The sequence below is a fragment of the Ictidomys tridecemlineatus genome, chromosome 10 (assembly GCF_052094955.1).
Source record: "Ictidomys tridecemlineatus isolate mIctTri1 chromosome 10, mIctTri1.hap1, whole genome shotgun sequence".
NCBI lineage: Eukaryota > Metazoa > Chordata > Mammalia > Rodentia > Sciuridae > Ictidomys > Ictidomys tridecemlineatus.
This window is the reverse complement of record NC_135486.1, coordinates 83,630,645-83,657,022: the sequence shown is the minus strand read 5'-3', so window position 1 is coordinate 83,657,022 and position 26,378 is coordinate 83,630,645. Positions and strand designations below refer to the sequence as shown.

At 34.6% G+C, this 26,378-nt stretch overlaps 1 protein-coding gene across 1 annotated transcript in view; it reads left to right on the top strand.

The window, feature by feature from the left end:
• The window catches only part of Malrd1 (MAM and LDL receptor class A domain containing 1), a 610,752-nt gene that overhangs the window by 438,279 nt on the left and 146,095 nt on the right, over nucleotides 1-26,378 (top strand). The window contains exon 32 of the mRNA XM_078024684.1: nucleotides 9,941-10,098. Coding sequence (XP_077880810.1) covers nucleotides 9,941-10,098 — 158 coding nt within the window. The remainder of the gene's footprint in view (nucleotides 1-9,940; nucleotides 10,099-26,378) is intronic.

Below are 26,378 nucleotides of genomic sequence, written 5' to 3'. Positions count from 1 at the left end.
GCATCACATTTCTCTACTCCTTGGCTGAAAATAATAATACAGAATGAAACATCTATACTTAGACTAGCTTCTCTTCTAACTGTTGTTATTCCATATAAAATTGTCTGTATCTTCATCCTCACTATTCACACCTCTACTTTCCTACAATCTTTCTTCTGCAAAAATATCATTTCTTCAGCAAATAATTACTGGTCACTGATCTAGATACTGTAGAGATAATTATTTATAAAATAAAATACAGTCCTTGGCCTCATAGATGGGCATTCCAACTTTCTGCAAGGATGTTAATGATACCATAACAGGGGCGATACAGTTCTTATGATTATATGTGTTTGACACAGTTGATCAATCTCCATCTTCGAGTGTTTTACATGATATTTCATGTGTTTTTTCTACAGTGACACGTTTGTCCTATCTTTCTTGTATTTAAATGTTTTTTTCCTCCTCCTTTTCAAACCTAAATGTGGCTCTTTCCCCATGTTCTGACTTTACACTTTCAATGCTTCTTCCTCTATATTCTTGATTGTTTTAGAATATTTATCTGTCAGTATCCAAACTCTGCTAATTCCTGCCTGGATGGAGTGTTTGCTTCCATATTCCGGTTTCATACTTTCAACTGCCAACTAGATGATTGCATCCATCTTCAAGTCACATGTCCACAGGGAGGTACTCAACTGAACCTCCCTTATCATTAACACTGTTGATTCTCTTTCAGATTTCAGCTCATTCATTCTCAACTCATTCTGTCTGTATTTCCATTTCTTTTAATTTCCACTTGTATTATTCTACCTGATTCCTGGGCTATTGCAAATGTCAGGGAAAGTCATCCACAAGGCAAATATTCTAAACTAGGCAGTTCCTCACAGTGATGCAGGATTGGTAGCCCTAAATGGTGACTCCTGAACTCTGAAAAAATTAGAGGCTCTTCATTGCCTCTTACTTTGGCATCAAATTGCATTTTGAACTTTAATTTTTATGTTATTCTTCCACAAAATCTTTTTTGTGGACACCTCAGATCTGCTTTCAATGTTAAAAATATCATCATTGGGTCATATTGTTGTCTTGGTATGACTTTTAATTATATGCTGACTGCAAACATTAAATGCAGAGCAAAAGGAACTAAGGTTTAGGTTTTAGTGTGAGGTTTAATGTTTATCTGAGTCAGAATGTGTTTATGGTTTGCTACAGCAGTAATGTCATAAGGTAAAATTTCCTGGAATCCTTTTTCTGTTCCCTTTGTTGTATTTAAGGTTTCCCTAGAGATTTCTTCTTAAATGATGACTGCAAGATAGCAGACTTGTTATCCACCTCATTATGTGTTTTTTAATTTTTTTATGAAACATTTTCTCATCTATCAAATTTAAATCTTCTTTTATCTTGGGATACACCTGCCAAATGCCAATGTCTCGGCTTGGCACTGAATCACGAGCCACCACACAGCTTTGTAGGTTCAAACAGCAATTCTTTATTCCCGATCTCACACCGCCTCCACACAGGTTCAGGGGCAATCCCAATCCCCCACACAATTCATGTCCTAAATACTTTCTCTTCACGAGAACTCAGCGGGAACTCAGGCAGCAGGCATGTCATACTCCCAGCAGGAATAATCTTTAACCTCCAACTTCCCTAAAACTCCTATTGTCACACCCTAAACCCAAGGACAGGGATACTTCCTGCAGGATACACCCTAATCCTGGATCCACCCTGGTCATTGAGCAGGGTCACCTTTCTTAAACACACAAGCAAGGTCACAGCAAATTTCCAAGGCAAGTCCATTTAACATGGGGTACGCTGGCAAGGATTACGATGCGTCATTCCTACTTGGCAATGGCTCTCAGCATACACCTACACCCTATATCTCTAAATGGCATCATATGATCATGCTAATTCTGTCTTACTCCTATGCATTCTTACCATTATCCCTTTTTTGATAGACAAGAATCTGAGACACAGTAAGGGTTTGGTGAGGCTTCTAAGTGTCAGTTTGAATTTGAATCCAGGTTTTCTGAACCAGAGCTTATTGTCTAAACAGTACCTACCTACATTTTATTATAAGATTCTTTGGTCTATGTTTTGCATTTTCTTCATCATACCTTACCCATCCTCTACAATCCAAATGGAAGACACAGCACCACCCTTCTTTAGTAGTTTCCCAATCAATAACCTATTCCTACTTTTAGAAACATCCTTCTATCCCTTCTCTAAATTTCCCAGGAGAGTAGCACTAATTTGCATCTGTTTTATAAGCACTTTACATGTAGTGTATCATTTAATCTTTAGAACAATCCCATGAGGCTAAAGTGGTTCCAATAATTATCTCTAATTGCTTCTGAGTTTTATAGAATTTAAATAGGTTGCCCAAGGTCACACACGTAATAAGTGATAGAGTCAGGATTTCAATTGAAGCCTATAGTTCCAGTGCCTGCTTTTAACTAGTGGCCAGTTCTGTCTACAGTTTTTTTGGGATTCCATATTCATTAAAATAATCTGAAAACATAATTTTCAGTTTCAATGAAAACTAATTTTTTCCCATTATTTGCTTTCTACAGTCTTTCCAGAGAAGTAGGTATGAAATAGAAATGAAGTCAGATTCTTTTATAAGTTACCATTTATAATTTTCTAAAAAAGTGTTAATACTTCACTAGTTCTTTATCCTCTCATGATTTCAAAACCAGTTTCCTTTGTTAGATCAATTTGGCGTATGAAATCAAATTGCAAAAATGTTACTAAGCCCATGTAGATTCCCAAAGACATTCTGACAAATGAATGACACATGAAGAGGTTCTTCAGGGTCTTCCAGTATGAAGAATAAGCAGTTCAGAATCCCTGTGTCTACCTGGATTTATAGAAAGTGCCAGTAAATGCCATTCATATATCATCTTGTGATTCAGGTTTCCTTACTACTGAATAAATTAGAAACTTTCAAAATAAAATGAGTATATCTGAATTGTCATGTCATAAATACCAGCTTCATTTTCATAACCAATTAATGAATACTCAAAGGAAAAATTTATAGCATCAAATTTGGTTAAGGTTAATAGTATTAAAATGAGACATTCTGGTGAAAAGTGTTTTGTATCTCAAGAGGTAACAATCAGTCTCAAAGGAGAATAATGCCTAAAGAATAAACTATTGGATAAAGCAGAAATAAATGTTATGATCCATTCATTGAATAGCTCTTCAGAAAACAGATGGAAGTAATGTCATGAGAGAGATTTTTATCAAATGCCATGAGAAAATTTCATTTTACTGCAGAGATGCTGTATCTGTGGTTTTCATTTTGACGACTTCGAAGAAACTTTTGTTCTTTCTGAACATGCTTACATTTTACAGCCTTGAAAAACTGCAGATACAAATCGGCAGCACCTTGGAAATCTGGGTGGTGGAGGGGATGAAAGTATGAAAAGAGACTGAGGGCATTTCAACTGACAGTCATTACGTACCCTTCTATTTTAGAGTGAGGGACAGGCAGAAATTATAGAGGATGGAAAGCCAGGCAGAGCAAGTCTCACTTTGAAGAAGTGAGAATTTGCTGTTTTGAAAGAGGCATATTACATAGCATTTTTAAAAACCATTAGGCAGCTTTATTTCATGAGCAGAAAAAAAAGATGAAAATTGTCTCCAATTGAAAGCAGGGAATGAATTCAGATCATTTGCAGTGGGAAATTGTCTTTTATGATTTGACCCTAATACAAGTGAGTATAATTCTTCCTAGGGCACTGGAGCTGTAAAAATATAGATTTCTTTCAAAAGTACTAATGTGTCCTTTATAAAAAGAAATGTCAAATTTATTACTTTATAACACAATAGCTCAATGAAACATTTTCAAAAACTAAGGTTGTAGCCAATTGTATATAAAAGACAACTTAGAATATCTGCTCTCTACTGAGACTCCAAAGACTGTCGTGAAGCAGGGTGATGGGGTCTAAATATGGCCAATATATTTTTGGCACTCTAATTTCAAGTTACTGTTGTGATTTTGAGCCAAGAACATGTTGATGTTGAAATTATACTGCTTGTATTGGACACTAACTGGCCCCCAACTTTCAAATTTTTGTGAATAATACTTTATAGTGATTTTGAAGTAAAAATTGAATATTAATTGGAAACCTGTACTAGTGCCTGGTTTGAGCTGATTAGATGTGAAATATAAGCCATACCCTAAGAATCTTAAGAACTTGAAATCACAAAACCTGTGCAAGCAGAAGGGGAATATTGAACTCAAAGTGTATAGAAATTATTTGGTGACAGAGTACATAAAGAGGTAAAATTCAGGCATGTTGAATGAACACTGTGTTCCAGATTACTACAGCTGGTAGTGTTTAATTAAAGTATGATATATTTTGACCTATTATATGAGAATTAGGTAGCTTTCAAAATGGCATGTAGCTGTAAAATGGCCCCAAAATCAAACAAATAGACAAAAGAATTCTGTTTCTATAAATACCTGTCCTCTGAATGTCTGTTGATCATTCTAAAGAATCGTATATAAATAAATAAAATGAATTAATTTAATGATTTACCATTACATACTAAATATGTTCTGTCAGATGAGATTTTTGAGTCTTCTTTTCTACTTTAATAATTTCTTAACTGTGTGGGAAGCTACACTGACCTTCCCCAAGGATTTTGCTAGATATAAATAGGTAGTTCTCAATGAAGCAGCTGAAAGTTTATGAATGTTTGAAAGCAGGTCTAGTCTGAGCTTGCTAGATAAAGAATGAGTCTATTTCTGAAAGCATATTCTATGTAAGGTGCTATAACTTTGTGATACAGTCCATAGTTTCCGGATAATTTATATAGTTCTATTAATAATTTCAAGAGACTAAGCAACATTTTGATTCTCAATCTTTGATTAACCACCTTTATGATTCTGAAGAAAAAATATGGCATTGCAACATGTTGTTTGCTTACAAAGTCAAACTTAGGTATGAAAGACTTAGAAGTTAAAAGTCACCAAAGAACAAATATACAATAGTGACTTCTAAATTTCCAGGCAAACTTTTGCCTTCTTGTTTTAAAATGGATACAATTTCACATTGACATGAACTAACACCTCAGCCAGAGATTGACTTTCTGATTTTTTTTGTGCCACTGAAGAATTTTGTAAACTCAAAATTGAATATGTAGATTAGAAAAGGCTACTCAGGATATACTTTAAAAACTTAGCCCAAGGTCCTCTAACTAATTATTGGATTGCAAGTTTTGATGTTCAGCCTGACATGACATTGTTTGTCCTGCATACAAATATGCTATAGTGAAATGGTAGATTATTATCCCTAGGTAATTATCATTATCTTTTTACAGCATGTTTCATGATGTAGTACTAAAACAAAAACATTAGAATGTATGACATTTCAATGATGTCACATCCCTGCCAAGTTGTTTTTTGGTAGTTGCTATTGACAAAAGTTAAATACTAGAGGAAATTATGTGAAATAGCAAATAAAAGAGATGATATTCAATCTGAATTCAATATTTTAGAATTTTTGCAGGCACAAACTCCATTGGAAATGAATTGTGGCTATTTAAGAATAAAGTGGTAAAAGGCTTTATTGTGTTCATTTGTGTATTTTCAAATTCTCACAATGTTGTGCGGATATTAATGAGATTAATGTGTTTGGATTTTAGTACTTAAAATCAAGATACAGTCTTTGACCATGAAAAAATTAGTGAGACACTGCAAATGTTTTAATTTGAATTACTTTACGAACTTGTAGGCAATGATGAGGGTCAGAACATTTAAACTTAATTCAAGATACTGTGCAAACGTAAAACTAGCCTTTAATAAATAGAGGATTAGAGTTTCTCACTAGAAACATCTGAAATAGTGAACAAATACACAAATGTCTCTGTGCAATTAGAAGAATGACTTACCAAAATATAAGGTTTCAAACTAATTCAATTCTTAATTTTGTAAAAAAATGATTAAATTTGGATTAGTGGACCCAATTATTACTTTTCCTACTTCTGTAAATATTTGACCTCCAACATCAGGCAATCACTAAGCATGGGAAAAGATACTCAAAGTCTAAATTAAACATGATCTTCTTTTGAGATTGAAGCATATTAGTTCTTATTATGTTATTCTATTTTAAGTGCTGAGCTATGAAATATAAAGTAGTTTTATACAAGTATATTAGTTAATTAGGTATTTTGGACAAGCTTCACATCCAATACAGAATGAATAGATAAGATATTTTCCCTTGAGCCAGGAAAATTATTATTCTTTCTTTTTATTTCTTCTTTTTAGTTATACATGATGGTAGAATGTATTTTGACATATTATACATATAAGGAATATAACTTCCTAATCTTCTGGTTGTACATGATGTGGAATTACATTGGTTCTGTACTCATATAAACACATAGGAAAGTATGTCCAATTCTTTCTACTATCATTCTTATTCCTATGTCCCCTCCCTTCCTTTCGTGCCTCTTTGTCGAATCCAATGTACTTCTAATCTTCCTTACCAGCCCCCATTGTGATTTAGCATCTGCTTATCAGAGAAAACGTTTGCCTTTTGGTTCTTTAGGATTGGCTTATTTCACTTAGACCTATAAATGCCCTGGTTTCATTTCTCTTCATGGCTGAGTGATATTCTACTGTGTAAATGTATCACATAAGAAAAGTTATTATTATAACTCAAATATGGTCAGACCCTATTTTTCTTATTTAGGATAATGTTTTTAAGTTTGTCTGAGAAAGTCAGAATGCCTTGAAAATCTGAAATAGAGAAAGCATCCAGATGAGGGGGAATCTAGGTATGCTTATTTAAATAAAGATAGCATAGATTTAAATAAAGTATGTTCTTGAAGATGAAGCCACCATTCTTAGGTTTGACTGATGGACTCCAGGTATGTCTTGGCCTTGTGAACATACTTCTCTATTTTCTAACTAAGGAAACAAACAGGTGATATCCTTGAAACAAAATATAAAACCTTTCAAGATATTCCCACTCATACTCTTCTTTTTTAACAAAGGGGAAGTTTACCTTTATTAAAAATAGAGACAAGCCATGCATTAGATATATATTTAAAATGACTCTCATAATTTGTTCTTATTAGGAAAACACTCAATTTAAAAACTATAAGCAAAAATATAATCAATATAAAAAGAAAATAAACACAATCCAGGTTCTCCTCCATAATTCCAACACTAACAATGGCTATTTTACTATTTTGGTATATATCCTTCCAAAGGCATACCTATAAATGTTTTTGTTCTTAAAAAAATTGGCACTGTATTATACAAGCGGGTATAATAATATATAATAATATAATCTGCTTTCTCTTTTTAAAAATGTGTTTGTTAATACAGTATAGTAATACATAATAATAGGGTTCATTTTGACCTAATCATACATGAATGGAATATAATTTGCTCCATTTCAGTCCACAGTGCTTCTCTTTCCATCCTCTCCTCCCTCTCCTTACTACCCTTCCTCTACTCTACTAGTCTTCCTTCTGTTTATTTATTTTTAATTGGTGCTTGATAGGTCTACATAAAGGTGGGATTCATATGTTTTATTGTCAATAGGGAACTTATACTTAATATAAAGACACAAATAGATTACAAGTAAAGAGGTAGAGAAAGATATGCCATGCTAACATTAATCAAAAGAACAAGGGAGTTTAGACAAAGATGGCATCTGAGCAAGGAAAAGTATCAAAGTTAAACAGGAACATTACATAATGGTAAACATTACATTACTCCCAGAAGACACAACAATCAAATATGTAAGTACCTAACATTAGAACATCAAAGTCTGTGAAGCAAAAATTAATAGAACTTCAAGGAGAAATAAATCCACTGTTATAGCTGAAGACTCAAACTGTCTGTTAACAATGAACAGATCCAACAAACAAAAAGTCAGGAAAGACATTGTTGAACTGAATAGCACTATCAATCAATTGGATATAATGACATCTATAGACTACTTCATCTAACAACAGCAAAACCCACGTTCCTCTGAAGTTCACATGTAACAAGCACCAAGATATGCTATGTTATGGGCCATAAAACATACTTTTACAAATTTAAGAGAATAGAATTCATGCAAAGTATGCTCTCCAGCCACAATGGAATTAAACTACAAATAAGCAACAGAAACTTATAAAACTTCCAAACACATGGAGACCAAACAACAAAGTTCTATATAATATATGGGGCAAAGAAGACTCAAGAAAAATCTAACACTATTTTGAACTAAATTTAAAAGAATATATAACATCAAAATTTGTGTGTTTCAATTGAAACATTACTTGACAAGAAAATTTTTAACATTGAGTGTATATATTTGAAGAGAACAAAGACCTAAAATCAATAAGCTTCTAGCTTAGAAAACTATGAAAATGAAGAATAATTTAAGACTCAAGTAAGCTAAATCAAAGAAAGAATGAAATTCTGGGTTTGTAGCTTCATGGCAGAGCCCTTGTCTATCCTGTGCAGGGTCCTGGATTCTCCACACCAATGCAGTCAAGCCATCAATAGGAAAACTAAAAGAAATAAAGAATATTAGAATATTAGAGCTGAGATTAATGAAATTATATTAAAAACAACAGAGAAAAATCAGTGAAACTAAAATCTAGTCCTTTGAAAAGACCAATAAAATTCAAAACCCTCTATCCTGGTTAAGTAAAACAAGAAAGAGAAAATACAAAGTGCTAATATCAAAAATGAAAGAGCAGCATCATCGCCAAACTGTGGGCACTTAAAAGCCTCAATAAAAGAATGTTGATTTACAAATACATTTATAGCCTCAAATTGGATCTATATATATTTATATATCTTCCCCAAGTGTAAGCCATGAAAAGGAATAGTAGTTATGATAAATTTTGACAATAATGCCAACAGAAAAAAATCCAGTTGTGTTTAAATACAAATATCCTTTATATACTAATGCAGATGAAAAGCACAGAAGTTATCTATGCCCCAAAACTACTAATAGTGTGATGCTTCTCTGAATCACATCTCACTACAGTTATAGACATTCTCTTCTCTCTAGTCATGCTGAAATCAGAGTGAATGAATGGAATATACAATATCAACCAGTCCCCAATACCTACTCTGTACTAGCTCTATGCACAGATGTAAAGGTTAATTTGAATTGTCAACCTGATTGGATTAAGAGATGCTGATGATTAAGAGGCTTCTGGGTGGGTCAATGAGGGTGTGTCTAGGAATGATTGGCATCCGGGCTAGCCAAGTGAGATGGAGAACCTCATTAAGCATGGCAGCACTGTGGAATAGGATTATGGCTTGAATGAAATAAAAGTTGGGAAGAACAAGGAGGCAGCAGCAGATGTGAGCTCAATTCTTCTTAAATGGGTTCTTGATTGCTGCTGCAGTCATCTGAGGATGTTGGACTCTCCTTCTTCACTCTTCCAAACTGGACTCTGGGAGTTTCCAGAAGCCTTCAGTGTTGGAGGAGGGTAGAACCATTGATCCTTCTTGATCTGAGGCTACTAACCTGCAGATGGCCAGTGTGGACTATCCAGCTTCTGGTAGGAAGCTAGCCTAATATATCCCCTTTTTTATAATGATACTTCCTATTGATTTTGTCCCTCTAGAGAACCCTAATACAACAGAATACAGAATACTTTACTTGAAAATGACAGGTTAGAGCAAATTAGAAGAAAAGGAATACACTTCCATAGTCAACACAAATATTTCATCATCACTTTTTATTTGAATCATGTGCCAAAGTGAATTTTGTGAATTGTTGCAATCATAGCAGCACTTTTATTTTGGTTGATTGAAAGGAACTGTTATTGCTATCTGACAAAAAAGAGGAAAAAGAAAGAATTCTGTTTCATTGTGTATGCATTTGTTTAGGGAGAAAATTATATTTGTGCACGGTTGAAAACATATTCTGAGTCATACTATAAAATGTAAAATTATATTCTCTGAAAAAAAATCATTTTTATCTATTTCAAGGTAGTGGACGACACTTCCTCTACATCAACTCTTCCAGCCCCAAAGAAGGAGCCACTGGAAGAATCATTACCACCAAATATTTCCCAGCAAGCCTTGGAATGTGTGCTGTTCGGTTCTGGTTCTATATGGTCGATCCCAGGAATATGGGGATATTAAAGGTACAGAAGGAAGAAAGATTTGTGTTCACTGAAATATTCATCATATATGTTTAAGCATCCCTTTTCTTTTTTTTCTTTTTTTTTTTTCTTCCTGTAGTCACACCACTGATACTGATTCCATTAATTTCTCATTTCTTGCTGAGGCAGTGGGTCTTGGACATGCAATGTTGTCATTCATCTTAATCTCAGTCAAGATTTAGCTCATTGATGGCTGCCACCTGAACCCAATTATGCTGTATGCTATTTAAAAGATTATCTGGAGATAAAAGAGTTCAGGTAGATTCTGTGTATTTCTTATAATAACACCTTAGTTGGGGACCCTGAGGACATGTGATGTGAATGATAATGATGAATATTTTTTTCTCCCCATAACAAAGTAAAGGCAAAGCAAGTTTAAGATTTTTAAGTGCAAATCAGCTCACAGTAAAAACAAGATACCTGTTCCATTTTAATGAACTTAAACCAAGAATCTACCCCACATGCAAATTTCTTTAAAGAAACAAGTTACTGCACGTGAACTGCTGCTCATTTTGTGAAAGATGAATGAGTTTTTTAATCTTTGCAAACCAATTTTGAGATCTAGTTGTAAAGATTATATATTAGAGAGCAACACCTGTGCCATACCCTAGAAATTATTTGATTACTTCTTCTTTCAACTGGAATTATTTTCTTATCTCAAAAATTGTTCCTCGTAAATAATAACATCTATTAGTAGTCACTTGCTATTTTTCAGGGTATGTACATTTTTAGAGTATATAACTTTTGTATATGTTATCAATTTTAATTCTCCCATTCACATATTTTCCTAATTCTACCATAAAAAATTTGAGATGAGACTCAAAGAAGTATAGCAAATTTTTCAAGATTTCCCAATAGACAAAGAAATCTGATTTCATAAACCTGACATCCATTTATCAGTATTATTTCTCAGATTCTCTGTGGTCTACCAAGAAGTCTAAGAAACACGGGGATAGGGAGAAAGAAAAAAGGCCCTCTCATTCAAATCATTGACAGAAAAGGGAGCGCTTGTCAAGTAAAAGTGCAAACATGCGAAGAAAATGGGGAATTTACACTTATTCTATATGAACATCTGTTTTCCCAAAGGAAACTCTGTAGAAACAAAAGAGAATGAGTCATTTTTTTTTATCACTATAGGGATATATGTGTAAATGCAGAACATGTGAAAATTTTAATTTTTTTATTTTTGCATATGACTAATCAGTAGGTTAACTTATTGTTTATGATAAATTCTATCCGTAGTAATGATAACAACTAACCCCACTAACATTATTAAACATATATTGCTATGATAAAAGAGGACCTTAGCCTATGGTTATTTATTACTCATGAAAGCAAATAATAAAGGAAAGGCCAATGGATCTTTCAATGGAATGCAAGCAGATTTCATTCAGTTTCTACAAAATGCTCCTTCCTTAATTCAAACATAACACCAATATGTGCTTTCACTGTTCACCAGCGGGTCAGTTGGCCCCTTCAGTTACTCACTTAAATGGCCCGCTACTTTTAACCATGTTTCTGTAAACAGACTCTAAAATAGAAATGTTGGCCTCAGTCTTGATTTCAGATGCCTTGTTTTTGGTGGCTGCAGGTTTTTCTAAGTAGAGAGCATCAACTGTAGTACAAAAATGCTTTAATTGTCTGGGCAGTCTTCAGAGAGGTCTACTAACTGCTAAGAGTAATGGAGAGAAATTGGCAGTCCTATCTATTTTTTTGTAGAAAAATCCCCTGCTCTGAGTGGTCTTGATGGGATTGACTGTCACAGTGACTTTCCTTTAGCATCACCTTGGATGATCCAGGCAGGATCAATCACAGTGTTTTTTTAGCAGTTGACGCAGAGGATGAGAGAATTTCTTCTCCCTTAGAGGTTGTGAGGATGGAGGCTAGGTCTGGGGCTATCTAAGACAATCTTTCCCACCATGAGGAGAGACAAAAAGAAGGTAACGCATAGAGGCACAAAGTATTAAAAAGAGAGAGCGGGGCTGTGGGGAGAGAAGTTAAGCCCTGGATCTTTCTCTGCTTGAGCCAGTTAGTTGCTACTGAATAAGTCATAATCACTAAAGAGACCCAATAAAAATTGTTTTCACGAGGTGACCATATATCAGTGATGGATCACAATAGCTGGAACGAGTCTTATTTTTACAACTATGGCTTTGGAAAAATTTTAATTATTCTCAGACTAGAAACCTTTCTGAGCATGCAATAATTTTATAAGTGGATGAACCAAGGAAGTAGAAGCCCATTTTTCCTACTCTTCCAATTGAGATTTTCCATCAACATGCTATTGTTTTGCATGAGACTTTTGTGTTTTCTGATAGTCTGTAATTTGGGTAATACATATTACATTTTAGTACATTTTCTAAGGCAGTAGTTTTTCACTGATGTGTGGCTCCTGTAAAAATTGCAAGGACAGTTTGGTAGATAGAACACTCCTTATAAAGTTTTGAGAAATTGCATCTATTTTCTTAAGTAACTGATGCCAAAAGTTAAACTAATATAGCCAGAAACTGTGGTGGGAAATAATATCCTATTATTTTATGTTGAAAAGAGATATCAGAAGAATAAAATAAGTGATCATATCTACTGTTGGTGTGGTTGTGGAGAAAGAGATAGTCATTGCTACTCAGGCTATCAATTTGCAATTATGAAGAGCATTTTAGTAATTAAAAGCTTTATAGTTTTTATATTATTTACTAAATAGTCCATTTCATCTATGTATTATAAGGAAATAAATATTTAATTTATAAGGGTTTCCATCTTAGTATTATTCTTCATATTAGAATCTACCTGAGCATCAAATAGTGGCAAATGGTGAAATATAGTACAGTCACTCTTAACACTAAAATATTATGGAACAGTTGATTCTGACTCAATGATTAATGATAAATAAAAGTACTTATAATTAATTAGTGACCAGAGCAGAGTAGTAAGGAATGACATTTTTAAAAAATGTATCTAATTGTGAGTATAAACATAAATATTTCTATGTGCATATATGAAAGATAAAGAAATGGAGGATACACACTACAATGGTTAATTATCTGTAGATGATGTTATGGAAAGATTTTTTTCATTTGTTTGTCAATTTTATAATTTTTTGTGAAATTTTGATGAGACAGAAACTTAGCTTAAAACAAAGAGAAAGAGAGGAAGAAGCCTTATCCTGGGCCTTCGAAGTTAAAGATCAAGAGGCTGGTAGATTCTGGGGAGGATTTGTTTTCTGGTAAATAAATGGCACTGCTTCCTTGCAACCCCTCATGGGGGAAGGAACAAGGAAGCTCCCTGGGATCTTTTTAGAAGAGCAATAAACCCATTTGTGAGTGTCTGACCCTCATGACTTAATGGCTTCCCAAGTCATTAAGCCTCACTTCCCAATACTATTAACTTGGGTTGGAATTTCAGTACATGAATTTGGGGGAGTCATAAATAGTCTGATACACAGGGAAAGAAGTTGAACTGATTTCAGAAGTCTATGGCAGAGAAGTAGCTTGAATACATGGACAGCAATGTCTGAAAATAATGAACTGGACTTAGATCTTCACTGGGATATTGAGATTATTTTCAAATAAAGCATTTCTGAGTTTTTATAAGCCTATTAATGTAGAGCATTATATAAAGCTAAGGCAGTCAATGATGACTTACAGAGCTGATGGAGATTAAAGCTGAGAGTCAAACATGTATTTTCCTGTTGCATTTCAGAACAACAACAGCAACAACAAAAAAAACCCAAACAATTCTGATTTATCCCAGTCTTTTTTTTAATGCCATTACACATGTGCTTTCTTTGCATTACAATTTTAATACACATATATACCACAATTTTTCATATCACTTTTTGTATATGTTATGTTGACACCCAATTCAAGTCTTTGAAGTAGAAGGATCCATAAGGAAAGCAAAGAGTTCATAGAAAGTAGGAATTCTTCAATATCTTTTGATAGTAAATGAATAGTATTCAGAATAATAAAATGTTTATATAGGTATCAGTATCCTTTGATTCAAAATACCAGGAAATTATAGAACAGTGCCAATTTCTGCTTCCTTAATAATTGCGTATTTTCTAGTTCTGTCAATATTGTAGAACTTACACAGGACAATTTCTGTCTTTCACCAACCTACCTACATATGGAAATAAAAGTACTCTTTGAAAGGCTAGTGGTCAATTTTTGGTCCACATTGCCAAAAGAGCCCTAAGTGAAATCAAATGTAGTCGCAGTAGCTCAGTTTCTTGGCTTCAGTCTTATGTCCATATTTAATGCAATCCCTTGTAAGTTAGTTAATGTCTATGAAAAGAGGCAAAATTTGGCACAGGATAGGAGAATTTCTCTAAGAATGACTAATACCCTTTTATTATTCCAAACTCATTTTTAAGGAAATAAAAAGGAAGCAGATAGGTAACTTTTACAATTTATATTTTTCATAACATTTTTTATAATTAATGGGAATTTCTAATTGCCCAGGGGAAAAATGAATGACTTCCTCAAATGTCTCTCTTTGATAACACATGAATTAATAATATCTAAATGGGATTCTAGAAGCCTATTGTTCATACTTCAGAACAGTTAGCCTACCATACTAAAATGGTTTTTATCTTAGAGTTGAATTTTTAGACCTAAGTGATTTCTAGTAAAACCTATAAGATGTGACATTAGCACATAAATGTTTCAGTTCAGGAAACCATTGGTACTATTATTTTTGAAATTGCAAATGTTTTATTTATGTGAACATCATTACTATAAAGACCCATAAGATTCAGTTGCTCACTGACCCTCTGTTGGTCTTCCTCTTGATTCCTCCCTCTAGGTGATTCCTCCCTTTGAGTGATTCCTCCCTCCTCCGTGTTAGTAATTTCTCCTTTACTATCCTGAAGAATCTTTGAACTAAGGCCAGCTGTCAGCCCAATCCAACTGTTGAATTTGTGTGTGTGCAAATTTATTGGACACATAATATTTTTACATACTTAGTGGATACAGGATAATTTTTTTATATATGTGTAATGGTCAGATTTGGTTAATTAGCATATCTATCACCTCAAACATTTATCATTTCTTGTGTTGCAAACATTCAAAATCCATTCTTCTAGCTATTTTGAAATATATAATGTTAATTATCAGTACCCTAGTCTGCTTTAAACATGATAACTTCTTTTCCCCTACTTAATTGTGATTTTTACCTGCTAACCAACTTCTCTCTACCCCCTACTGCCCACTATCTTTGGTAACCACTATTTTACTGTCTACTTCTATGACATCAGCTTTTCTAGCTTCTACATATGAGTGAGAATGTACAGTAATTGTCTTTCTGCACCTGGCTTATTTCATTTAATGTCGTCTGGTTGGTTTCATCCCTGTTGCCTCAGATGACAGGATTTTATCAGGAAGCCACTATGATGGTCCAGTATGTAGGAGTTTTGTTTTAAGATAATATTTAGGGAGACAGACAATAAAAGTGGAGAAGAAACCTGAGAATAATAACAGATATAATAATAGCAGGTGTTTCCTATATGCCACATACCATTTGAAGTTCTTTGCATGTATTAATGGAGTAAAGCTCATGCCATCCAATGAATCCAGTACTGACATTGTCTATAGTTTAACAGATGATGACCATGAGATCAAGAAAGTTTCGGGACCCTGTCCAAGGTCAGAGAACTAAGAGGTGGCAGCCCTGGGATCCCTCAGATCTGATGTTTCTAGTCTCTGCTTATCAATACTGTCTTCCAGTCTCTCAAGTGCCCAGTGCTATTTTATGGCATAATGTTTACATTTTTATTTTACAAAATCATTTTATAAATTTTTTCTACCAATTATTGTTGAAATGTACTTCTTAAAAAGAAGCTTTGCATATTTCACATTCTGCATATTTTAGTTTTCAGTATAAATTTTGTTTGAATCCTTAATTTTACAAAACACCAAATAAGTGGCACACCGGAGACTTAAATAGATGTTCGTACATATGTGCAGCCTGTGTGAAGTGGTGAGGGGGATGCTGTAAGTACTTGTGCCACCTAGAATTTCCTGTGAGGAATCCCATTTAATTCTTTTGTTCTGCTGCTTTTGACAATTATCTTTGGAAAGAGCAGCTCAAGGATTAAAGCCACCAAGAGTGCATCCTCTTTTTATTATTATTTTTTAGTTGTTGATGAATCTTTATTTTTGTCTATTTATATGTAGTGCTGAGAATCAAACCCAGTGGCTCACACATGCCAGGCAAGCCAGAGTACATCCTCTTTGTCATACTAAGGTCTTCCCTGGAAGACTTGGAATCATCTAGAGTTTGTTATTGAATCTACAGTTATCTGTTAGAATTATTGGAATTTCAGGGTTCCTTCCCCTACAACTTCAACTTTAGGTAAAGTTAAGAGTTAAGAAGAAATTCTTTTCCCAGACCATTGAACTTCAGGGTAACAAATTTGCAGAGAAGGAAAAGAGTCTCCTCCTAACACAGCCTTTATCTTTTTTGAGAGAGAGAGAGAGAGAGAGAGAGAGAGAGAGAGAGAGAGAGAGAGAATGTTTTTTAATATTTATTTTTTAGTTTTCAGTGGACACAACATATTTATATTTTATTTTTATGTGGTGCTGAGAATCGAACCCAGCGCCCCTTGCATGCCAGGTGCCAGGTGAGCGCGCTACAGCTTGAGCCACATCCCCAGCCCCACAGCCTTTATCTTAAATGCAGAGTGACCAATGGCTCTCTGCAGTATGGTGCAGAGACACCTAGCATGAGAAATAGGCAGTTCAAAGCAGTTCAAGTTAAGAGACAAAGAACTTCAGCTGTGCTGGTGACTTATGCCTTTAGTCCTGGTGACTCATGTGGTTGAGGCAAGAGGATTGCAAATTTGAGGTCAGCCTCAGCAACTTAGTGACATCCTATCTCAAAAAAAAAAATTCAATTCAATTAAAAAAATAAAAGAGACTGGGAATGCAGCTCAATATTAAACTGCCCCTGGGTTCAAACACCAGTAACAAAAAGAAAAAAAAAGAAAGAGAGAGAGAGAGAGAAAAAGGCCTTTCCATGCACCATTCAGCAACTGTCTTCACCAGCCATAAATAAAAAGATGACAATACTATGAATAATTAAATAATGAACCAATGATATATGGCACATAAAGAGTTTTCCTGATAATGGAGGAAATGCATTTGAGATTTATGTTTCCTTAATCGGGGCACCAAGTTATCATTTAGTGCAGTGAAGTCATAATTTCTAAAATGAGTAGCTCAGAAGACTTTGGTTCCTCCCCATAGCACATTACACATATACAAAAGACCTGGCCCATTTCACAGTTTTCACACGTGAAAAGTAATTTTTTTTCCAGGCAGGTGTTGAGTAGAGAAATGGGGAAAAAAGAGAAATAGGAAACAATTTTAAGTTTGAAAAGGGAAAATGTGCCAAGTTGAATATAGATTTATGTTTATAAAAAATGTATATTCAAAAAGTAAATAGACACTAGATTGTCTAATGTGGGCTTAAGAACCACCTACAAAATGGGATTTTTGTGTTATTTGTTTATTATGGATGCTTAAAGTAAAACCATGTTTTTGTATTATGTTATTATAAAAATTCTTGATAGGTGCTATATATATTCTCTCTAGAATTTTTTGGGGGGGGACATTTTGACTGGTTTTCCAGATAAACCTCTTCTCTTTCAATCCAGCTTATGTTGAATTTGATAGCCATTGTTTTCACAAGTTGTATTAGGCTGGCAATTAAGGACAGCTTTGGGGAATAATATTAGAGAGTGCTTATGAGAGGGAACAATAGTGTTGTGAATATCCCCAGGGGTAAAAATTAGGGAGACAGATGTAATAGTTTCTGAGCATACAGAGTAAATTTCTGTCCTCTAAATACACTTGCAGGAAACCTAGATAATATTCTACATCAGAGCACTTCTTACTATTTCAAGTAGAAAATGAAAAGTAATATACTAGGGCAAGAGATCTCAACCTGTCATGTCCACTGGAACATTGCAGCCATTATACAGGGTGACACAAGTTATATTATAAAGCAATAGTTAAAATGAGCCAAGATATATTTTAATGATTTGATCCAATTTTAAAAACAGATTCAAGATTCTCCCTATATATTATCAGAGTCCTGTGTATTAACCTGGTATGTTTCATTGCACACATGAGAAAGTCTGTTGTTGTTGTTGTTGTTGTTGTTTTCCTGGTGTACCAGGGACACTATCCTTAGTGATATCCTCTGTGATAGGATACACCTACAAGTGTGTGTCAAGCATATGAACATCCTCTATCACCTGTAATGGACTATCAGTTTAGCAAAGGTAGGTGTGTAGATTTTGACAGCAAAGAGGTACTTTGGCAGCAGAGATAGAGAAAACTATGCTGAAATATGCTGTGTATCTTCCCTTGTGGATAAGAAAAAAATAAGCTTAGAATGGCAAAAGAAATAGTGCTGTAAGTTGCTCTTAAATTATAAATTAGGCTGGATGGGAAGGCACCACACAAAAAGCAAAGGTTGAAAAGAGAAGGAGCTCATCTAACTTGACCTTCAAACTAGACTTGCCCTTCACAGTGTAATGAAAGTAGCAAGAAAAAAGTGACCTCCAGTTGAAGAGTTATGCTACTAAACATTAAAATCAAGTCACAGTTTTAAGACAGAGACATGGGAATTGCAAAGAAAGGCATTTCTTACACCTGACTATAAAAGGACTAGGTGCAAAGTGACCTTGAGAAAGAACCAAAATCAGCTTTGCTTAGAAGTCTGGGTCCCAAGCTGAATAGACTTCTTCAAAAAAACCATTTAACATATTCAAAGTTAAAGCAAGTTTTTTTAAACATCTTTATCTGGTGAAATCTATCAATCTGATATTCCTTATAGATTTAGACTTTAATGTCTTGTTTAGGAAGCCCTTTGCTGCCATAGAATAACAAAATATTCTTATTTGTTTTAGTTATTACAGAATTCTGATTTCTAGTTTTAACTGATTAGTCATTTATAATATTTTTATAGGAATAATGACAATTCAATTGTTCCCAAATCATTGATTCCACCGTTTATCCCCCCAATCAGTATGACATGTCTCCATTATCATGTTAAATTCATGTATGCATATGTCAATATTTTTATATGTATGAAAGAATGATTGATAGAAACACTCATCTGCATAATTTATCTAGTTAGGAGAAAGGTCTTTAAATTCCTCCACATGATCTTCCAAGTCTTTATTTGTCTTTTTGTTTTTATCATTCTCAGCTTTTCATATGTCAAAACTGTATTGTTGAATACTTGAAGATTCATGACAGTTATGCCTGATTAGGGATTTATAACTTCTGGCAATATTCAGTATCCTTCTTTATACTTTGTCTGGAAGTTCTATTTGTCTGTTAATACAGTCATTTCTGTAGTTTCCTTCACTTCTTAACCACCCTGTATTTGTAACATGATAGTTGGCTTTAGTTATATCAATTATAGACAGTGTATCACTGGGTTTCTTGATATAGCCTGAGCTTCTGGTTTTTCAATAAATCAATTCAGCCCTCTCCTAAATGTTCGGTTACTGTTTCATTATCATATAGACCTAGTGTTGTGTGTTTTGTGGGTGTCTTTTGTTTCACCTTTTTCGCCCTTTCCCTCCTATACATATATTTTTTTTGATTGACTACATTTTCTTTGCTCTTATTTATTTGCAGTGTTTATAAAATTTGATTTTTTCCTCTTTTTTTTAAAGCAGATGCATTTTTATTATCAATTTAAATATTTATTCATTGTCATTGAAAATTATTTGCATGCTTACTTCTTACCATTTCATCTCCCAAATACAAGAAGACCTTTGGCAAAATTTTACAGGTCTACCTATATGGCATTAAAATTGATTGGAACATTAGATCTTAGTTATAAATAATTCATCTACTTTCTTGGCTATCATGTTTCATAAAAATGCTTCAGACCTCACAGTTTATTAACATTAAATCAAAATGTACATTTTTACATTTTATAATTGTATTTTCTTTTTTCTTTTTGTGGTGTTGGGGATTGAACCCAGGGCCTTGTGAATGTGAGGCAAGCATTCTACCAATTGAACTATATCCCCAGCCCCATGTTTTGTTTTATAGTTATATTTTCTCACTAGTCTTTGGTAATTTCTATGCAGTCTACCATATAGGATTATTTTGTTTGATATGTTACTTTGTTAGGATGGCCAGAACAAAGTGCCACAGAGTGGGTGGCTTAAGCAACAGAAATTTATTTTCTCACAGTATTGAAAGCTGAAAGTCCAAGATCAAGGTATGAACATACTTGATTTCTCCTGAGGCCTCCCTACTAAACTTGTAAATGGTGGCCTTCTCACCGTGCCCTCACATGTTCTTTATGGAAGCACAACCCTAGTGTTCCTCCTGGGTCCATATATCCTGTTCTAATGATACCACCATTCAGATTTCAATCTCAGAGTTCATAAACTTCTCTGGAAATTTCATGGACTCTCCTCATTTTTCACCTCAGTTGAACTTCACTTTATTCAGTTTTTCCAGTTCACTTTTTGTATTTTATCCATATCATTTATGCTCTTTAATTTACTTCTTGGGTGAATCTGAAAATCATATTGTTAATTTTCAAGAACACTGAATGCTTCTCTTTCATATCTGCCTGTCAAATATGACTGACATCCAAATCTTTTGGAGGGATTAATTACATTTCTTTCTTTATTTTCCCATTGTTTTTATTAGCAATCTTCCGTATGATATTCTGCATTTTGTTTAACTTAGTGTCTCCTTTTATAGTTTTCCTCAACTGTCTGATTTCTCACTATTGCTTTTTTAATCCCATATGTTGATGAGACTAAGTTAAATAATGTTAAATATGAATTTAAGTTCCTCAGACCCTGCAAGAAATTTCATTTTCTGGCTTTATGTCACACTGGTGTCAAGGAGGAGCGTGTTTTTGGTAGGCTTGTGTTTATGATTGCCAGTAACTTGCCTATTTGTTTAGGGGGGTTTAAGTTTTTTTGTGGCAATCACTAGGAACAATACCTCACTTCCCTGGTCCCAAGGCCCACTCTTGGAAACTCCTGTGTTGGATCTGCACACCCTGTGTGTTCTGGGTACAGACTCTAAAATCAGCAATTCCTAACACAGAATACTGACCTCGCTTCTTTGGGAGTTTTTTGATTAATTACTATATGGTAACATAAGCACAGTTCTTTTCTTATGGTTCCCATCTCTTTCAGTTATTCCAGAATTTTGCAGGGAAAGTTCACCTGTTGTTGTTGGTAGTATTACTTATAGGTGTGTGCAAATACTTTGGTTATGTTTTTGTATATTTATCAAACAGTTTCCACTTGGCTTAAAACTTCCAAAAAGTTTAGATGTGTTTGCATATTGGTAGCTGTGCTGCTGGTTTTCCAGGGCTTCTGGGGTTTTATGTCACTATTTTTTCCTGTCCTTGAAGTAGAACATTCCTGGGGAGTATAGGTAAGCCTCTGTTTTGGGTTAGGAATCAGAACCAGAAACCGTTTTCCAAATATTTACAACTTTTGCAGTACATTCTGAAAGTGAAGAAAATTCACCCAAAGGTCCATTTTCATTTCTACTTGATGTGTTATACTTTCAATTTTCCTTTACTTGGAGGAAGGAAATTTTGAAGATGGTCTGAACAATGATATTCCCAACTGGGAAAAATATGAGTATTAGCCTAGCACTGAATGCTGAGTAGGTTGTTCTGCTATGAAAAGGCATGTTGTCTGTGCATTATTGTAATTTCTTCTAAATAGATTGTTTCTGTCCAGGTATGTGGGGTTGATACTGTAGAGCCACCTCAGTTTCTCCATGCATAGTAGCTATGCTTTTTCTCAGGTCTTCCTCCTCTGATACATCCAGTGATGCTTATTATAAACCAGATGATGTGTAGGAGAAATTACCCAACTGGAACACAAGAAACCTTTGTCATAGGCCCACTGTTTTAAGTCCCAAAGATTGAACACTCAGAAAATTTCTTAAACTCTCTGATTCTTATTTCTTTTGTTTACAAGAACACCAGATAATTTTTTAAATGGTTTTTCAACTTTTATTTTTTTTTAATTTTTATTGTTGGTTGTTCAAAACCTTACATAGTTCTTGACATATCATATTTCACACTTTGATTCAAATGGGTTATGAACTCCCATTTTTACCCCCTATACAGATTGCAGAATCACATCGGTTACACATCCACTGATTTACATATTGCCATACTAGTGTCTGTTGTATTCTGCTGCCTTTCCTATCCTCTACTATCCCCTCTCCCCTCCCCTCTCTTCCCCTCCCATCTTCTCTCTCTACCCCATCTACTGTTATTCATTTATCCCCCTTGTTTTCTCCCCCTTTCCCTTCACTTCCTCTTGTATGTAATTTTGTATAATCATGACAGTGTCCTTCCATTTCCATGCAATTTCCCTTCTATCTCCCTTTCCCTCCCACCTCTTGTCCCTGTTCAATGTTAATCTTCTTCTCATGCTCTTCCTCCCTACTCTGTTCTTAGTTACTCTCCTTATATCAAAGAAGACATTTGGCATTTGTTTTTTAGGGATTGACTAGCTTCACTTAGCATAATCTGCTCTAATGCCATCCATTTCCCTGCAAATTACATGATTTTGTCATTTTTTAATGCGGAATAATACTCCATTGTGTTTAAATGCCACATTTTTTTCCATTCATCTATTGAAGGGCATTTGGGTTGGTTCCACAGTCTTGCTATTTTGAATTGTGCTGCTATGAACATCAATGTAGCAGTGTCCCTGTAGTATGCTCTTTTTAGGTCTTTAGGGAATAGACAGAGAAGGGGAATAGTTGGGTGAAATCGTGGTTCCATTCCCAGCTTTCCAAGAAATCTCCATATATGCTTTCCAAATTGGCCGCACAAATTTGCAGTCCCACCAGCAATGTATAAGTGTACCCTTTTTCCCACATCCTCGCCAGCACTTGTTGTTGTTTGACTTCATAATGGCTGCCAATCTTACTGAAGTGAGATGGTATCTTAGGGTGGTTTTGATTTGCATATCTCTGACTGCTAGAGATGGTGAGCATTTTTTCATGTACTTGTTGATTGATTGTATGTCCTCCTCTGAGAAGTGTCTGTTCAGGTCCTTGGCCCATTTATTGATTGGGTTATTTGTTTTCTTATTGTTTAATTTTTTGAGTTCTTTGTATACTCTGGATATTAGGGCTCTATCTGAAGTGTGAGGAGTAAAGATTTTTTCCCAGGATGTAGGCTCCCTGTTTATCTCTCTTATTGTTTCTTTTGCTGAGAAAAAACTTTTTAGTTTGAGTAAGTCCCATTTGTTGATTCTAGTTATTAACTCTTGTGCTATGGGTGTCCTATTGAGGAATTTGGAGCCCGACCCCACAATATGTAGATCAGAGCCAACTTTTTCTTCTATCAGGCACAGAGTCTCTGATTTGATATCAAGCTCCTTGATCCATTTTGAGTTAACTTTTGTGCATGGTGAGAGAAAGGGATTCAGTTTCATTTTGTTGCATATGGATTTCCAGTTTTCCCAGCACCATTTGTTGAAGATGCTATCCTTCCTCCATTGCATGCTTTTAGCCCCTTTATCAAATATAAGATAGTTGTAATTTTGTGGATTGGTTTCTGTGTCCTCTATTCTGTACCATTGGTCCACCTGCCTGTTTTGGTACCAGTACCATGCTGTTTTTGTTACTATTGCTCTGTAGTATAGTTTGAGTCTGGTATCGCTATACCGCCTGATTCATACTTCCTGCTTAGAGTTGTTTTTGCTATTCTGGGTCTTTTATTTTTCCATATGAATTTCATGATTGCTTTATCTATTACCAAAAGTTCTCTATAGGTTTAATGCAATGCCAATCAAAATCCCAAAGGCATTTCTTGCAGATATATTTTTTAAGGAAAAAAAGCCAAAAGCCTAAATTGGATCCTGTAATTATTTTTGAATCTTATAAAAGAATGTTAGCTCCTCAAAATAAAATCACCTAGTTACCACTCTGAATAAGAGGCTCACCCCACTAAATGAACCCTTTTTCACAATAGATAATTTATGTTCAGCAATAATAATCACATGCATACTTTTAAAAAAGCAAATATATTTATTGTTGATATTAACTTTATATACATCATTCTACAATAAGTCCAATAATAGCCCTCTTCAACAGATATTAATAATTCTTTCATTTAATAAAGAAGGAAATAGAAGTTTAAAAAGATGAACACTTTGGCCTAATTATTCAATTAGCAATAGAATCTATGTCTTAGCACCTAAGCTGTTCAGCCTTCTTATTGCTAAGTACATTAAACACAGTTAGAAAGTTATATGATTTTTATTTTGTTTTGTTTTGTTTTGTTTTGTTTTACTTTAATTTTGGTGCTGCTAGGATCAATCCCAGAACCTTGCACATGCTAGCAAGTGACCTGTCATTGAGCAATACCTCCAGCCCTGCTTTCTTAAATATAATAGAGATTACCAAAAATTCCTTCCTATCCCCACAAACACTTAACACTTAATTTGCTTCATCCTTTATAGTTTAGACAATTGCTTCATGTTCATGTGAACTCCTCTAATTTTCTTTAAAGTGTTAGAAAACAAAGTGGATTCTCTGTTTCCCATTTCTTATGAGAATGGCAAAAAAAAAAAAGAACAAGAGGGATCTATTCCTTTTGTGATTGTACCCACTCATAGAGGATTCCATTCTCATGCTGATTATTCTAAACTTTGTATTTATAATCACTCATTCCCCTATTTACCTACAATGAATTCCTCATAATCTAACATAGCTTACATACAGCTAGCTCAGTGATATCCAAAACACAGAAAAGGAAGTCATGGTGGTATTTTATTGAAACAAGTCATTATTGGTAAACATAGTAATAAGAGCACCACAAGCTCTCACAGCAGGGCCTGATGTTTGTAAGTAGATACATTTCTTTTTCAAATAAAATGATGAATTTTCTCAGGTAGAAAATACTCACTGAGAAACTTGAGATTCTATTTCACTTCCTTCATTGACAATGAGTGACAGCCAGTCATTTACTCCCTCGGGTTCCCTAGGAAACTTTACACTAGATGTTCTCCAAGATCCTCCCCAGCCCTAAAGTCCTTTGTTCAATCCATCATTTTCCAATTTCATTCTTTAGCTAATGCTTATAAAGCACCTATAATGTGCCTAGCCATGGTCTAGGTATTTGGGCCATGTAAATAAATAAAACACACAAAACTCCCTGCCTTCTCTGCAACTAGGTTATAGTGGAGCTCATAAATATAATACATAGGTCAGGGAGTGCATTTAAAGACTATGGAACATGGTAAAGCAGAGTAAAATAACTGGGAAATGCAGATACAAGTTCATTTTTAAAACCATGGTCAGAGAGGGCCTCAACATGAGTGTGGAACTTGGAGCAAACACTTGAAGGAGTCTTGGAAGTAAGCCATGCAAATATGGAGTTGAACACTGGAGAATATTTCTGGAAAAAGAAAACAGTGCAAAGCCCTTGCTGGGGAGTCTTCCTAGGGTTCATGAGGATGGGCAAAGGAGGGAGGGAGCATTAAGTAGACACAGAGGAGTAAAAGATGGAGTCAGAACTTGAAGAAGTTTCTAAAAATCTTATATGACTCTTTTTTAGTAGGTGCTTTCCATTATTTTCTTTTCTTTTCTTTTTATTATGTTTTAGTTGAAGTAGGACACAATACCTTTATTTTATTTATTTGCTGAGGATAGAACCCAGGGCCTCTCATGTGCTAGGCGAGCACTTTACCATTGAGCTGTAACCCCAGCTTCTTATTTTCATTTTTAAAGAAAAAAAAATTTATAGCATTGTAATGACATTCTTATGCCCTGTACTTCAGGGACCCAGGTCTATAAAAGCCATGACTGAGTTCTAATTGCCTCCTCTGATAGTTTCATGTGCCTGGCACTTTGATAATTTTTGCCTGTGAGCTTGCAACATTGCTTGGTCTTAAAAGAGTTAGAGAATGTAGTTGACATTAGCAAGGTTAGAGATGGTATGCCATCTGACTTTTGAAATGTTCAAAATCCAAGATACAAAGTATGAGAGAGACACAGAAAAGAGAGAGAAAGAAGAGAAAGAGGAGGAGGAGGAGGAGGAGGAGGAGGAGGAGGAGGAGGAGGAGGAGGAGCAGGAGGAGGAGGAATCAGTGGTTAATGTGTTTAGAGGACCAAATGCTTATTTTAAGAATTGCTTTAATTAACATTGAAATGGATGAGGCGTTTTTTGTTATTCCAACTAAGTAGGCAATTGATTAAATGAAAGCAAAAAAAAAAATCAATACCAGT